Source organism: Lindgomyces ingoldianus (genome assembly GCF_010093535.1).
Source record: "Lindgomyces ingoldianus strain ATCC 200398 unplaced genomic scaffold BDR25scaffold_1, whole genome shotgun sequence".
NCBI classification, from domain to species: Eukaryota; Fungi; Ascomycota; class Dothideomycetes; order Pleosporales; family Lindgomycetaceae; genus Lindgomyces; species Lindgomyces ingoldianus.
Window position 1 is genome coordinate 2,178,469 of NW_022985162.1, and position 14,779 is coordinate 2,193,247.

Sequence of the window (14,779 nt, forward strand, 5' to 3'; positions counted from 1 at the left end):
GTATGCACGAGTCAAAGAAAGAACCAGCCTCTTGGCTCGTCGCCAGGGTGTCCGTATCGTCGTCTCACACCGACAATCCGCAAATACTTCGGTCTTTGAATAGCGCCAGGGAGACGGTATTTGAGGTGATAGACGAGGCCAGTCGGTGTGAACATGGTGCAGCTATCCAATGCCTCCAGATCAGCGTCGTTGGCGCGCGCCAATAGCAATCAGGTGGATGTCTTCAGCTCCTCATCAACCCCCCATCACATTGATGAGTTGAGGCCAGAAAACTCCCCGTCGTCGAATCCGAGACAGATGCCGTAAGACCCGGTGCGAGCACAGATGTCTACGGCAAATTTGAAATTACAGAGCGATTTTAATATGTTTTTGTGTCTCTTAACGCCGTTGCTGACTCTTGCGAGGGGGAAAATCGCTCGAGGCCCGGATCCGTGCTCTATCGTGACATTCCCTTGCTGTCGAAGCCCAAGGAACTCACGCTTTGGCACGAACGAGTAGTGGGCGGCGGGCTTCTCCTCCTCAACACAACAGGTGCGGAGCCGTGGGGTGCAAAGAAGAGTCCGGCCCATTGCCCGGTCTCCCCAGCTTTTGCCCGCCGTGAAAGGCGTGGCGGACGTGGACTTTCGTCGTGATCCAGGCCGCTATCGTTTTCGTTCTTCCGAGTCCTCCCGACGCCTGTGCGGGCGCCGCATCGTGGCGATCAGGCTTGCAGGCATCCCGCATCCCTGTGTAGTGTGCATAGGCTGGCTTGGGCACATGTGGGAATTTTTTTGTTACATGTCTGTTGCAGTCTGTTGTTCCGACGGCTCTCCTCCTAATTGCCTTTTCATGGACTCCGATAGGCTGCGCCATCCCTCATCCACGCCTCAGAACCTTCGGCCTTCCCTACTATTTCTTTTGCCATATGCCGCGGCCTTGTGCTTCATCCTCTCCCTTAGGGTGTCAATGCTAAAGTTCAATCCCATAAAAGCTGGCCTTCCCGCTGCAGGCCAAACTACTATTCTCCAAAGATTGTTTTGCTCCCCAAGATCATATCGTTCAATGGCTTCTGTTGCAGTTATGTCTCAATCCCGTCCCAACATGCCGCCCAGGCAGCTCAGCACAACGTGAGCATTTTTGCTCCCATCCACTTGAAATATTCCATTGTTCCTAACAAGCAGCTTTACAGGAGTGGTGATTACTGCACAAGCAATCCACCAGATGTGCGCCAATACCTCCGCACCTACGGTCTGACTCCGCCAGCCGTTGAGAGCTTCGAAGTGCAGGCGCAGAGATGTGGGTAGTCCCTTGGTCAGGCGGTGATCACTTTGGACTGTCCACTGACTCCGTTGAAGGTCTCCGGCTCCTGGCCATGAAGCCTACGCCAATTGAGAAATATCAGTACTTGACTCATCTCCGGGCCACCAACGTTCACCTCTTCTACCGTCTCTTGTCGGAGAACATCAAGGTCAGATATGCATTCCTGACTATTCGGATGTGAAAGGCTGATCATTGTACAGGACCTGACTCCTCTCATTTACACCCCCACCGTCGGCGAGGCCTGCGTTCGCTGGCACGAGATCTTCACACAGCCGGAGGGTGTATACCTCTCCTGGCACGACCGCGGCAACCTTAGAAACATCCTCCACAATTGGCCCCACAAAGTTGAAATTACTGTGCTCACTGATGGGTCACGTATTCTGGGTCTTGGAGACTTGGGTGTGAACGGCATGGGTATTCCAGTCGGCAAGCTGGCTCTGTACACAGCCTGTGCTGGTATCAGGCCGGATGCAACGCTGCCATTGACGCTTGATTTGGGAACAAACAACCAGGCTCTCCGCGAAGACCCACTCTACATGGGCGCCAGGATGCCAAAGGTCTCCGCTGAAGAGGAGAGGGAGTTTTTGGATGAGCTAATGGAGGCTCTCACGGAGCAGTGGCCTGGGTGAGTCACAACCTCTGCTCCTCCGCGTAACTCTAGACTGGGGAACTGATCTCGTGCAGCATTGTTATTCAATTTGAGGACTTCAAGAATCCCTTCCCCGCCCTCGAACGGTACCAAAATACGTATACCATGTTCAATGACGATGTTCAGGGCACTGGTGCCGTTATCGTCGGCGGTTTCATTAATGCCGTAAAGGCTTCTGGTGTGCCTGCTAAGGACCACCGAGCCGTCTTTTTGGGCGCTGGCAGTGCTGGCGTCGGTGTCGCTAAGCAGATCGTCGAGTACTTCATTAAAGAGGGCCTGACCGAGGAAGAGGCTCGCCGTAAGTTCTGGTTCGTTGACTCCCACGGTCTGGTCACTCTAGATCGCGGCGACAAGCTTGCAGAGCACAAGGTCTACTTTGCCCGTGACGACAACAACGGTCGTCAATACCAGTCTCTTGCCCGCCTCATCGACTTCGTGAAGCCCACCATTCTCATGGGTCTCTCCACAATTGGCGGCGCTTTCAACCGCGACATCCTCCAGAAGATGGCGAAGTTGAATGATCGTCCCATCATCTTCCCCCTTTCAAACCCCTCGTCCAAGTCCGAGTGTACTTTCGAGGAAGCCGTCCGACATACTGAAGGGCGGTGTCTGTTTGCTTCCGGCTCTCCATTCCCGTCGATGGAGTTTGGCGGAAAGCTGCTAACTCCTGGCCAAGGTAAGTCCCGAGTACATATCCGAATCCCGAAACATGTGATCTTGCTGACTGTCTCCCAGGAAACAACATGTACGTCTTCCCGGGTATTGGACTCGGTGCCATCATCTCGAAGGCCGTGTCCGTCACGCAGGACATGATTTATGCTTCCGCCGAATCCCTCTCAACCTCCCTCAACAAGCAGGAGGTTGCAGATGGATGGCTGTATCCCGATATCCGACGCATCCGTGATGTCTCCGTTATCGTGACTCGTGGTGTCATCCGTGCTGCTCAGAAGAACGGCGTTGATCGCGTCACTGAGCTGAGGAATCTTTCCGACGCTGAGCTCGATGCGTACATCAAGGAGAGGATGTACGATCCCTTCAACGAGAGGGAAAATGTTAGTGATGAAGTCGCCCAACTCCTTGCCACTGCTTCTGGTATGAATGGCCATGCCAGCGGCTATACAAATGGTTATACGAATGGAGAAGTGAATACCGCTGCCGCTCACTTGTAAACACACATATACAACAAACGAATCCAGACAACGACAAGGACGACAGCACGACGGGTACATGGAAGCATATTGACACACGCTTTTCGTCAAACTACTTGCATTCTTCGGTCTCTACTGGCGCCCTTACTTTCAAAGATGTAGACGCGGTACGGACTTGGGGAAACTTACTTTTGGAATTTTATGGGATGGTTCAGATACCCTGCCTACTACACCTACCTTTCTATCTTGCCTCCTCCATCTCCCTCCCCCGCTATTCTTGAGACACCTTTCATCTCTGTCTCTGTTTGTTGTCCCCACTACTAGATTGATTGCGGAGCGTATCCTAGACAAAGATGCGCTTGCGCGCCTGAGTCGAGCTGGCGAATTCTAATTCGATCGTTTTAGAACCATAGAATCTTCTAGCTTCTGCTCATTATTCAATAATGTGATCGTGATGGGGTGCTGGTCTTTGCGGTCTTAATTACGCCCCTATCGTCGATACGCGGCGGATATCGATATCATGATATTGTATCAATATTTCTTTTTCCGGACCACGCCCAGTTCTCACACTCGCAGCTAGTGCATCGCCCTATCTCAGCTCAATCGTATGATGGATAATGCTCTCTTCCTTCACCACACCACAGAACGCGAAGCTCGACCTACTCAAATCAGCTTACACATGTCATGTCTTCTCCCTCCCCTCGTCCGTCTCTTCTAGAACCACCCTCGGCACGTCAACACATGCTTTTTTTTTGGAACCGCACCAGCGGCAGCAGCAGACCAAACATCCGAGCATCCTCAACGTCCCGTTTGCCCCCGTAGTGCGTAGTCCCATCCAGCGGAACCGCACCCTTAGTCGTCTCACCACAACCACCAACATGCAAGACCCACCCACGCTTTGCCTGCCTTGCGACCGACCGACATGACATCGAACAATGATGCAGGTGGCGTTACCCATCCGTGATGTCCTGCATTCGGGCTTTGAAGGAACCGTGGGAGTGCTGCGCAAGTGGGGTCATGGGGGTTGACTTAACTAGGCCAGGTGTGTTCGGTGTGGCTGGTGCTGGGTTCCGACTTTCTCCGAGAGACCAGTTCTGCGGCACATGAGGCGCTGGCTTTGCTTTTTGCGGCGCTTTTGGAGGCTGAGAGGGAATTTTCAACTGAGATGGGGATTGGTATGGACTTGATGAAATTTCTCTCGTCGCCGAAATTGTCGCCTCTATCAAATCCCTCGAGAAAAAGATGTGCAAATGCGTGGGTGAAGAGGAATAGAGAAATCAGGGGTTTGACATCGGAAAACGTCGGGGATTCTAGGAATTGAAAAATTGAGGGATTTGGACTGTAGCGAGTGACCAACACCTGAAATCACGTCCGGGCGCCCGTGAATCCGGGCCTCGAAACTGGCGCAGGAGCTGACAAACTGCGCGTGATGGATAAGGTGGAAGGTTTAGAAATTGGAACTAAAACGTGGAGCTGGTATGCGGAGAAAAAGGTGACTTCGGAAGGAAAGCTCTAAAAAGACTGCGTCCGCATCCACTTCCTCTTACAGTGCGGCTTTATCTAGATACTAGGTAATGACAAGTACGTCGCGGGATGACGAAGGAAGGGAAATGATGCCCAATGTGCTAAATGGACTGACTGGGGTAGGGAACGAATGCTAGCGGGTGATACATGGTAGATTGTGGGGACGTGTATCGTGATGGTGGAGAGACTACAATATTTGAAGCGAGGACAAGGTGGGGAGAAGGTGAGAATAGAGTGGATTTGGTTCATGAAGATGGAAGAAAGAATACCGCAGAAGGATGAAAGCAGAGGGCAATGTCGGCCGATGTCGAAGAGCAGACAGGTTGCACGAGGATGGGGTGACGGTATGAAGATTCAGATGGGCTCTGACAGCATCGTGAGGATATTGAACGAAGGCCGGACGGCTATCGACGACAACGTAAGCGTGGGAGGAATCTCTAGCAAGCGTCCAACGTGATCAGGCGTCTCGGGAACAGAGCCTCACACCCAGGTCCAGTCAAGGTGGGTCCGAGGTCCAAAGGTCCATAAAAGGGTCGAAGCGTCCAAAGGTTCCATGACTTGCACGTCGACAATCGCTCCTGGGATAGACAGCCGAGAAAGGGATTCTGGGGAGAAGAGACTCCCAGGAGCAGGAGGAGGCTTAAAGGTGGATACTTATAAAATATAGCAGGATGTAAAAACCTTGAAAGTCTCGGCTCACCTCGGCTTCCGTCGGGAACCCGGATTCGGGTTGCCGGTTATGGTGTTGAGGATGGATCGAATGGGGTGACGTGACCTTCAGTATGCGCTTCGGATGGAGGGATGATATTGTTTGCTGGACTCGATGAAAATTTAGATTCTGTTGACTTGGTAATTATAGTGAGGTGTGGATGATGGTTCATTGATGTTAGACATTTCTCCGCGGAAAGGATACAGATTTTTGATCGTGGACAAACTGGTTTTCTCTCGCTTTGCTTCTGCGTTCAGCACTGAATTCGAGAGATCCAATTAATAGCTGCAAATGGTCGGTTATGCAGCATGTCGGGTACATGAGGAAGATAAATTTGGCCTCAGATTGACTTATAGGCAGTTGAGCGCCTCAAACTTAAACAATCACATAATCTATGTAGTTCACTTCTATCCTCGACCCTTTCGTCTTCAGGAGCTCATAGAAGTCCAGCACGGCCTTACCAAGCACTAGTATCCCTTCCATAGAACCCTCTTTGTCGCTCCACCCCTTTGGATTGTAGTTGATGCCGTCCTTTTCTCGCACAAAAAGCCGACCGTTGGTATAAGAGTCGTAGTCATGGTAATATCGTGGCCTATACCCGTCCGGCTCCCGGTCCCTTCCTGACCACACGCTCGCTTTACACAATCAGTAGCTTCGGCTAGAAATCTCCAGGTGGTATGTGGATGCCGCGCTGCATCTTAAGCTCCAGACCGAGCATCGCCGTAATTCCTTTGACCTGAGTCTCGATATCCACACTCATTGGATCTAGTCCTTGGGTCTGCTTGTGCATTAAGCAGAAGGATAATTTAGTGCTGCTTTGGGTGTTGCAGGCACCCCACAGTCCACTATGAATGCTGGTGATGGTATTATCGCCATTCTGCTTACAGGCCAGTGCCTTGACAGCAGCAATGGCCTTCACCGCTCCTACCAACGCATCCCTTCGCCCATACATTGGGTAGGTGTTGGTATGACAGTCTTCTCCTGCAGAATGGAACGAATACCAATTCATCCCCTGCTATCCCTCAGCCCAACCAACGGGTGTACCAGCTTCCTCAAGATCGGTGAATTGTTCAACATGGATTTCGAAGTGAGTACTGATCAGAAACTCCTTAAAGGTATTAGGGCCGTTCCCTACATATCCAATCTTAGCGAGCTCGCAACCCACCGCAATTCCGGGGTGGTCGTTACTCTTCAAGGCATGAGCTTCGGTGACTATTGACTAGCCTGTATATCTACAGAGGGCCCGAGTGGTAAGAAGAAGCGGGCACCTTCTTCTTTAGTCCAATTGAGAACCACAAGGGGTGCGTGAGTTTTGATGCCCGCGCACTGAGTGGTGAACATCGAAGCCACCAAGAACTTTATAATAATTTGACTTGTCAATCGAATGTGGCATTATAAAGATTAATATAGAAATCTTCTAGATGATAAGTGTATGAACCGACACCTAACGATCAATCAAATTTCCCCCTAGCAGCTACAGTGTCTAGATAGGTACCCATAGCAATTAGTGTTATACTGTTGTCCTTGCTAAGAAACACTGCAAATTGAGTACCAGTGGTATTGGCCTTGTGGTCAGCTCCCATTGCAAGGACTTGGTCACGAAACCAGTCCCGAGCTAGCCTATCGTTCTCATCGGTACAAAGTTACGTCACGCGTCCTAGAGCAGGTATGCTCCATTGAGCCATATAGCGAATATCTTTTTTTTTTTCAAATACTATCAGTCGAACCGGTCTTCGAATTAGTGACCCTTTCAAAATAGCCTTTCCCCATGACAGACAGCTAATCTGCGAGAGGTACATTCGTAGTGTTGTAAGCTCTAAAAGCTACACTGCGATGGGCAGCTACACAAGGCGTGGGCGCGTATACTTCGTTATGATAGAATTGACGAGCGAAGATCTGTGCGAATGCATGCATTTTCGAATGCAGAGAGGATGAAGTTTAAAGTCCTGGATCAGAGGGCGCGCATTGTTTATCCAGCGCTCCTCTCCGTCACAGTTCCCGGATGAACATCTTCCCAGATTTGCTATTAGTTCAGGATTACCCCCAATGTGCCCTGTACATACCAGGGGTCTTTTTCCGCATCGTCATGTTGGAGTTCAACTATCAGGCCGGCGGCGAAGGGCGAGGGGCGACTAATCGTGTCAACAGGGATTAGGGACCCTCTTGAGTTTTAACGTCTTGTGAGTTTGGGTGATAAGCAGGATATGCATCCCCGGTGGTGTACTTGTTACCACGTCAGTGTTAGAATGAGGTCCACTTGGACTCCTTCAGTCATCACATGTAGTTGCCTGAACAGGACGCCACTAATATGCACCGAAGATGAGCTAAGAAGTTGGCATCGCGGGGCATAATGCTCATCCAGCAACATCCCTACTCCCGACTGCTGACTGGACTCGAAACAACGCCCAAGGTTCCAGGCCACGAGCATTATCTCGAAAATATGCACCTATCGCATCAATCAGACACGTTTGAGTTTCCCCCCGAGTTTTTTCAAGCACATCGCCGAACACTTGCCGAATGGGGGCCCAAAACCCCTCAGACTCAAATTATCATCCTTTTGAGACTCACGTATCTATATCCTCCTTTAGTTCATACGTGATAGAGTGCTGCACTAGTAGCTGGTTCTTTGGGCGCGATTCGGATCGTTTAGCTATCAACATCGGTCCAGCTACACTCCCATAGATCTCTGATCTGGAGCCTCTCCACTTTCAAGGAATACGGAATACGGAATACAGCTATAGTGGAGTCTATGTGTTAAATCTCTTCCTGGGTTTGAGGAGACCACCAATAGGATGCAGATTTCCGTCCTGAATCACAGTAGCCCCCTTGTTAAGAAGATGCAGTCCCACTCCCTCGCCCGAGTCTCCAAGACTACCCCATACTGGCTAGCGGTTTTGCCAATAACATTTTCCACAATCCCGTAGCTTTGCCTTCCAAGAAATGGCATGGAATACTTGACAGCGACTTCAACGCCAAAGCCTAACCAAGAAGCACCTCAAAGCCTGCACCCGGCTGGGCCACCTAAGCCGAACCATCAGGCCAGAGTTCTTATCATCAGCCAACCCCCTCTCTTCGGGGACTCTGCTCTTCTCTCCAGCTCCAAAATTTCTGCCCAGTGTCCTAGTTTTCACGTCGGTCTGGGAACCGATGTTATCAGCACTATACCCTCATCAAAAGAAAGAGCATGCACATCTCAAGTTCCTGCGGCGAAGCGGGCTGAGCCAAAAGCGCTGCAAGGGCATATCAACTTAGCTTGCCACCACTTTTGAAGGTCCTTTGTCTCTGGCTAATTACCCTCTGAGATTACTTCTCACTATTTTAGAGCCATGTACAGTGGCCTCTTACATTTACTCCAGAAAATTAGTCTCTCTAGGGCAGTACTTGGACATCTTTATCCCAGCGCTTACGATAGCTGCAACCGTGGTAGCTCCAATCTTACCCCGGGAAGCGAGTTATGGAATCGTGGTTGGGATACGTTTCTTGTTTATCGAAGTCATGATGAGAATATCTTAGGCTCGGGAACCTTCCGCTGTGTCGATCCGCCTTCAGTCCATTCCCTAATAACCACCAAAATACACAAGATATTCAACAAAATCTAGCGAAGAATTCAACAAGGCAAGTCGTAGTGCCAACCAGGTCTCATTGCATGCAGCGTAGTATCAGCCTGGACTTGGGCTGCAAGTCTTCTGCAGTCTTCTATGCTGGCTACTAATATAGAGCCTCAGACCCATTCTATGTAGGGTGAAGATCTACGCCTTTGTCTATGTAAAGCAAATCGTATTTGTACTTCATGTTTGATGCATATACTACGGACGATCTCATCGGCCCGGCCTCGCGGGTACGGGAACTCCATGCAGCAAGTTACTATGAAAAGCGCCTTTAAGTGAAGCAGAACAACTACTAACAAACGAGTAACATGCTTCCAAACCCTGCCCTGTTGCTGGCAAACCGACGACTTATACCTCACATGTAAGTTAAATGGTGGCCTCATTTTTCGGCGTCATTTCAGATTTGCTCTGGGATAGGTACGGCCTTGCTTGATCAAGGAAAGTGAGTGCTAGAACTCCTGCATTGTTCTCTTTGCTGTATCTTATGATATAGTGTGGAATATAGTTTAGGTGGACTCTATCTATTGAACCTCTTGCTAGATTTAGGGAGAGCGCTAACAAGCCGCTAATTTCTGTCCTGAATTACAACCTAGTCAGTTCCCCGTTAAGTGATATGATACAGTAGACCCAGAATTATCGAGACCCTTCAAGGGAAATCCTGAGAAAACACTCTCGATGGAGTGACAAAAAATCTGAAGCTAACGGTACTTGTTCAGGTTACTAGCAACGTGCTATTTCGAGCGAGCTTTCTGCGGCATGTGGTACTGCGACCCTCATTGGAAAGGATAGTATTATTGCTTTGTTGATTGCCCTGTTTATTGCCGCATTTCTTCTTCCTCGGCTTAACTCACTGCGGTCTCATCGTTCTTGACATTCAATGTCTTCAAGACCTATATGAAGCCTACTACCACACCCCGGCAACCCATCTTCATTTTGCATATCATGACCTGCCTCTTTGATATGGTCATTACCACTTTTGCTTGTATTTGGAATGCCATTGGTATTGATATTGGATGGTCGTTCCTCGTAATGGGCTTTGATTATTGGGGAAACGGTCTTCCTTGCTGCATTTACATTATACTAGGGGAAACAGTTGAGACTTGTGGCAATTGTGTGACACTTGAGCGGGCTAGCCGCAGGGTTGACCGTATGGCTTGCGGAGGTAAAGTCCTACTACGGAGAACTAACGGTTGCTGCGACGGCCGGCATTCTCACTGAATTGGTCGTCAGTTTCACGATTTCCATGATAAGCTAGATGATTTCGACTGGGCTATAACGCGCACCATCAATGCAAAGCTAGAGTATCCGCCCACACCAATGCCCATGGCGGGCGATGTGTCTGTAACCGGCTCTGCGACAGGCTCTGTGACAGGCTCTGCGACAAGCTTTCCGGGCGATTCGACCCCAGCTGACAATGAGAAACAACCCACCGAAACACCCGCACTTCCCGGAAAGCTTCACATCGTCCGTGAGGAAGATACCGAAATATTAGAAGATGAGAAGATGATTCGAGGTTCGAAGAGCCTCTAAAGAAGGTTCAAACTCGCACTGATTCTCTCCATGACCTTGGCTTTCATCATGGACTTTTTAATCTTGATGCCGATGTCCTTCATTTACTACATCTTTTCCGATGGTTTTTTTAAGGGATAGAATGTTATCAGCCTCTTGTAGGTCTGTCTCCCTTGCCTTGGGAATCTGTGACATTCTGGAAAGCGCTGTTTGGGGAATCTCTTGGAAGAAGGAGAAATCGTAGAAAGATAGGAAGCTAATGCAACATTCAGTCTGCATCATTGCTTACTTTGATAGGAGTTCTTGGGTGCTATGGGAAAGACAGTTAGAAGATGTGTGTTGTAGATCTCTCTTTTCGGGCACCTACGCGACATCTTTGGGATAAAAATCGCCGCCTGTATTCTCAGGAGATGACATGTACGATAATCCTCTCTTTGCAGCGGGAGATCATCCCTGCTATCTCTTCCAAAAATAATAGATCGTTATTTCTTCTACCGGCATTCTTACTGAACTAACCCCGCATTTAATCTTTCTCAGCCCTCCACTCCTCTCTGCTCATTCGGGTATCTGCACATGGCAAGCATTAGCTCGCTAAGATTCCGATTCGGGACCGTTTCCTGACCCGGTGTGTTGGATGCAACACTTAAAGGACAAACTTTCTATAGCGTCGATAAATTGCCATGCCAAATTACGAGTGACAGCCCTACACCCGATTACTATCTTCAAAACTTATGCCGGCGCGAAACTATCTGGAAGGATACCAACAGGCCTCAGGAAACTTGACGTATGAGGTACACCTCACCTCCAGGTATTACAAGTCCTGTCCATCTTCAACAAACCCTTCCTTAAGTTCTGTACTGCAAATTCAGCTCCATAGTTCCAAACTGAAACACGTTCGAAATCATTCCTCACTTTGATTCAGTCGCTCCGCACTTTCTGTCGGATTCTTTGAATCTTAATTTGCGTCTTATAGACCGGCAGGCGCAGGGATTATTCTTTCTATCTTTCCTCAGATCTAAAGGATTAATGAATACTAGGTTCTCATCTAAATGGTCTCCAACAAAAATCCCGTGGATGGAGGTACAGTGGGCATGTCGAGGGAGGAGCCGGTGGAAAGGGTTTTGTTATATACGATACCTCGTCTCGTTGATTGGCCACATTACTGAAAGAGACCAGGAGTTTAACTGCCGCTAGTCAATAAGGTTTAGGCGTGCATGTTTCTGGGATTCACCATGTAGCAGTCAGACACCTCATGCTGCTGTACGACACACCCACCGATCGGCGTGAGATTTCTTCTGCATAGGCAAAATGTGGTTCCCACATAAGAAAACTAATAAGAGTAGATCAAAGCTGTGGATGGCTTCATGCTAATTCTATTCAAGGTTTCCGTTTCCCGATCCTCCTCGATCTTTTCCCCACCCAGGCATCTCAAGAATGCCGAATGATATTGATAATGCGCAGGTTCGACTCGTAGAGGAGTATCTCGAACCAGAGCCGGCAAAGATCAGCCCTGGAGAGTATGTCAGGACTCGAATCTCGACTCTGCGACCGCCGATGAGCAAGGTCGCAAATCCATTCACTCTTCTAGCAAGCTTGAACCGCACCCAATGGCTCTTCTTTCTAGTATGAATTTGTCGCTGCACCATATCTACGATATAATAACAATCTATAGTGCGCATTCTCAAGCTGGACATGGGACGCCTTTGACTTCTTCACTGTCAGTTTGACTGTCCAACCACTGGCCAAACAATTCGGCAAAACGAATGCCCAAATAACCTGGGGAATGACACTCGTTCTTATGCTGCGCTCCGTTGGCGCCGTCATCTTCGGTCTCCTGTCCGACAGATATGGCCGTAAATGGCCATTCATCATCAACAACCTCCTATTCGTTGTTCTCGAACTCGGCACAGGTTTCACCTCCACCTACGGTTCTTTCTTAGCATGTCGTGCTCTTTTCGGAATAGCGATGGGAGGCCTGTATGGGAATGCTGCAGCAACTGCGCTCGAAGATGCTCCATCTGAAGCGAGAGGAGTTCTCTCGGGGATTTTTCAGGCCGGTTATGCCTTTGGATACCTTCTTGCTACGGCGTTTTCGAGAGGACTGGTGAATACTACGGTATATGGGTGGAGACCTCTGTTTTGGTTCGGCGCATGTCCACCGGTATTGATCATCGTGTTTCGATTGTGCTTGCCAGAGACGACGGCATATCGTGAACGGGCAGCAATCCGGAACTCGACGCACCATGCCACCAAGACGTTTTTAGAAGAGGGTCGACTTGCATTGAAGAACCATTGGCTGATGTTCGTATATATGGTGCTCTTCATGTCGGGCTTCAGTTTTATGGTCAGTGCCATTATCTCTAGACTATCTTCCAGTTTCCACTCACGATCCATCTACAGGGCCACGGATCCCAAGACCTCTACCCCACTCTCCTCACGAACCAATTCGGATTCTCTCCCGACGCTCTCACCGTAACCCAAGTGGTCGCCAATCTCGGCTCCATCACCGGCTGTATAACCGCAGGTCACGTTTCCGAAATTTTCGGTCGTCGGCTTACCGTGATCGTTTATTGTGTTGTTGGTAGTGCGCTGATCTATCCCTATACATACGTCTCCACCACTGCAGTCATGGCTTCAGCCTTCTTCCTCCAATTCTGCATCCAAGGTGCATTCGGAGTTGTACCGTCGCACTTGACGGAGCTATCGCCTGGTTCGCTTCGCACGTTCATGGTTGGAACGAGTTACCAGTTGGGAAATTTGGTGTCGGCTGCGAGCTCGACAATTGAGGCGACGATGGGGGAACGGTATCCCCTGCCACCAACGAAGAAAGGAGTGAAGCGGTATAATTATGGCCTTGTGATTTGCATCTTTCTGGCCTGTTCCGTTGGTTTCACGTTAATTCTTACGTTGATTGGGCCGGAGAGGAAGGATGTGAGTCTGAAAGTGTTGCATCCGCCAGAGATTGAAGGCCATTCTGGACATAAAGAGAAGAATGTGGGAGACGTGGGGGCAAAAGAAAGTGTTTGATGAGAAGGCTTGAGTTGTGGGACCCACCTTAGGAAAATCAGGCGTTGACTCGTGATATCAGAATTAGGCAATGATCGAAAGGGTAGAGGATGTCGGCACACAAATTAGGATCGTACCGTGTTAACGCTGCAGGTAGGAGCAAAACCTCTCAAGTCAAGCCGAGAAATCCACTACCTGGTACGGCACTTAGCGCTTGATCACGCGAGAGGCAAGCACAGGTTTAGGTTTCTACTCTATGGTAGGGCTGTAGATGGCCAACATCCACGCCCTTTTTTTCACAGTCTCAGGCATCACTGACTCAAACATCTTGGCTTAGCTTCCAAAAAAGACACATATATTAATCTGTATGAGCCCCTCCCCTTCTTCTTATCCATGGGGACCTCTTTCCTGCCAACGCGGCGTGCTATGGGTGGTTCTTCCATCACCCTGATCCGCCTTTGCCTTCTGCACATACTTCATCCCACGCAACGACAGGTGACGATCTTTTGGGCTCTGTAGTCGATAGTGGCGCAAGAAGGGACCTATAAAGAAAGGAATTACGTCAGCCAAAATTAACAAGGCGACTTCTAGGTTAGAAATATCCAGTCGATGTGATCAACTTCTCCGAGTGGAGGGCTAGGCAGTCAAACGGCGCCATTCAAAATCCCACCATCCTTTATGGGATGTCCTCCTTCAATTCCATCCACCGACTGATAATCATATTTGTTCTGAGGTCTGGCGAGGTGGTAGATTTGGGGTTGCGGGTGCCGCGGCGAGCAATCGATGTCGAGGGGTTGATGGTTTGGACTGAGACATAAGGAGAGAGATGAGGTGGTCAGGGGCTTCAAGGTTGGATTAGCTAAACGCCCAAGTTTGTATGCTGATGAGACAGGCAGAGCGGTGTGTTTCTTGGGTTGGGAGGCAATCACGACCCAAGCCGGAAGGCTCTCTAGCTGCGAAGAAAGGCCTAAAGTTGGAATTGAAATGATTGTTAGACTTTGCATCAATATGCACACCAGCTTTGGGGACTTAGAAAGTGTCACCCTCATCATTGTTCAAAGGTTGCTCATTATTCAGCTCAAGTAAAGGATGCACTCAGAGCAGTCCAACCAAGCCAGAACTGCTGATCGCTCCTCTTACCTTCGCGCCCAAAATCGAGCCAAAACACGCCAAGTGATGCTTCACAAACGGTCGCTATTCAAGCCATGGGGCACGTATCGCTAGGAACATACCCAAATCCATCAATAAAATTCCGCCCGAGCTTCCAACCGCCAACTCAACATCGAGAACCTAGTAGCACTCTGAGGCCTTGTATGTGATAGATTTT

General features: G+C 49.4%; 4 protein-coding genes across 4 annotated transcripts; 3 read left to right on the plus strand and 1 right to left on the minus strand.

Annotated features, from left to right (window-relative positions):
* Positions 1-1,080: 1,080 nt before the first annotated feature.
* On the plus strand, positions 1,081-3,117 carry BDR25DRAFT_308884 (uncharacterized protein; the record flags this gene model as incomplete). Its single annotated transcript, XM_033691037.1, has 6 exons — positions 1,081-1,106; positions 1,169-1,275; positions 1,335-1,447; positions 1,500-1,924; positions 1,984-2,624; positions 2,684-3,117. 6 exons carry the CDS (start codon positions 1,081-1,083, stop codon positions 3,115-3,117), a joined length of 1,746 nt encoding a protein of 581 aa, XP_033554902.1.
* Positions 3,118-5,704: 2,587 nt separating this feature from the next.
* Positions 5,705-7,243, minus strand: BDR25DRAFT_365091 (uncharacterized protein; the record flags this gene model as incomplete). The annotated part of the gene is made up of 5 exons (XM_033696872.1): positions 5,705-5,964; positions 6,041-6,310; positions 6,362-6,548; positions 6,808-6,957; positions 7,127-7,243. 5 exons carry the CDS (start codon positions 7,241-7,243, stop codon positions 5,705-5,707), a joined length of 984 nt encoding a protein of 327 aa, XP_033554903.1.
* A 2,588-nt stretch (positions 7,244-9,831) lies between these two features.
* BDR25DRAFT_348346 (uncharacterized protein) lies at positions 9,832-10,690 on the plus strand (the record flags this gene model as incomplete). The annotated part of the gene is made up of 5 exons (XM_033694401.1): positions 9,832-9,991; positions 10,071-10,162; positions 10,189-10,405; positions 10,438-10,570; positions 10,609-10,690. The coding sequence occupies 5 exons, from the start codon at positions 9,832-9,834 to the stop codon at positions 10,688-10,690; spliced, it is 684 nt and encodes a 227-aa protein (XP_033554904.1).
* A 1,190-nt stretch (positions 10,691-11,880) lies between these two features.
* On the plus strand, positions 11,881-13,473 carry BDR25DRAFT_365099 (MFS general substrate transporter; the record flags this gene model as incomplete). Its single annotated transcript, XM_033696873.1, has 3 exons — positions 11,881-12,069; positions 12,119-12,790; positions 12,847-13,473. The coding sequence occupies 3 exons, from the start codon at positions 11,881-11,883 to the stop codon at positions 13,471-13,473; spliced, it is 1,488 nt and encodes a 495-aa protein (XP_033554905.1).
* Between the last annotated feature and the right edge of the window lie 1,306 nt (positions 13,474-14,779).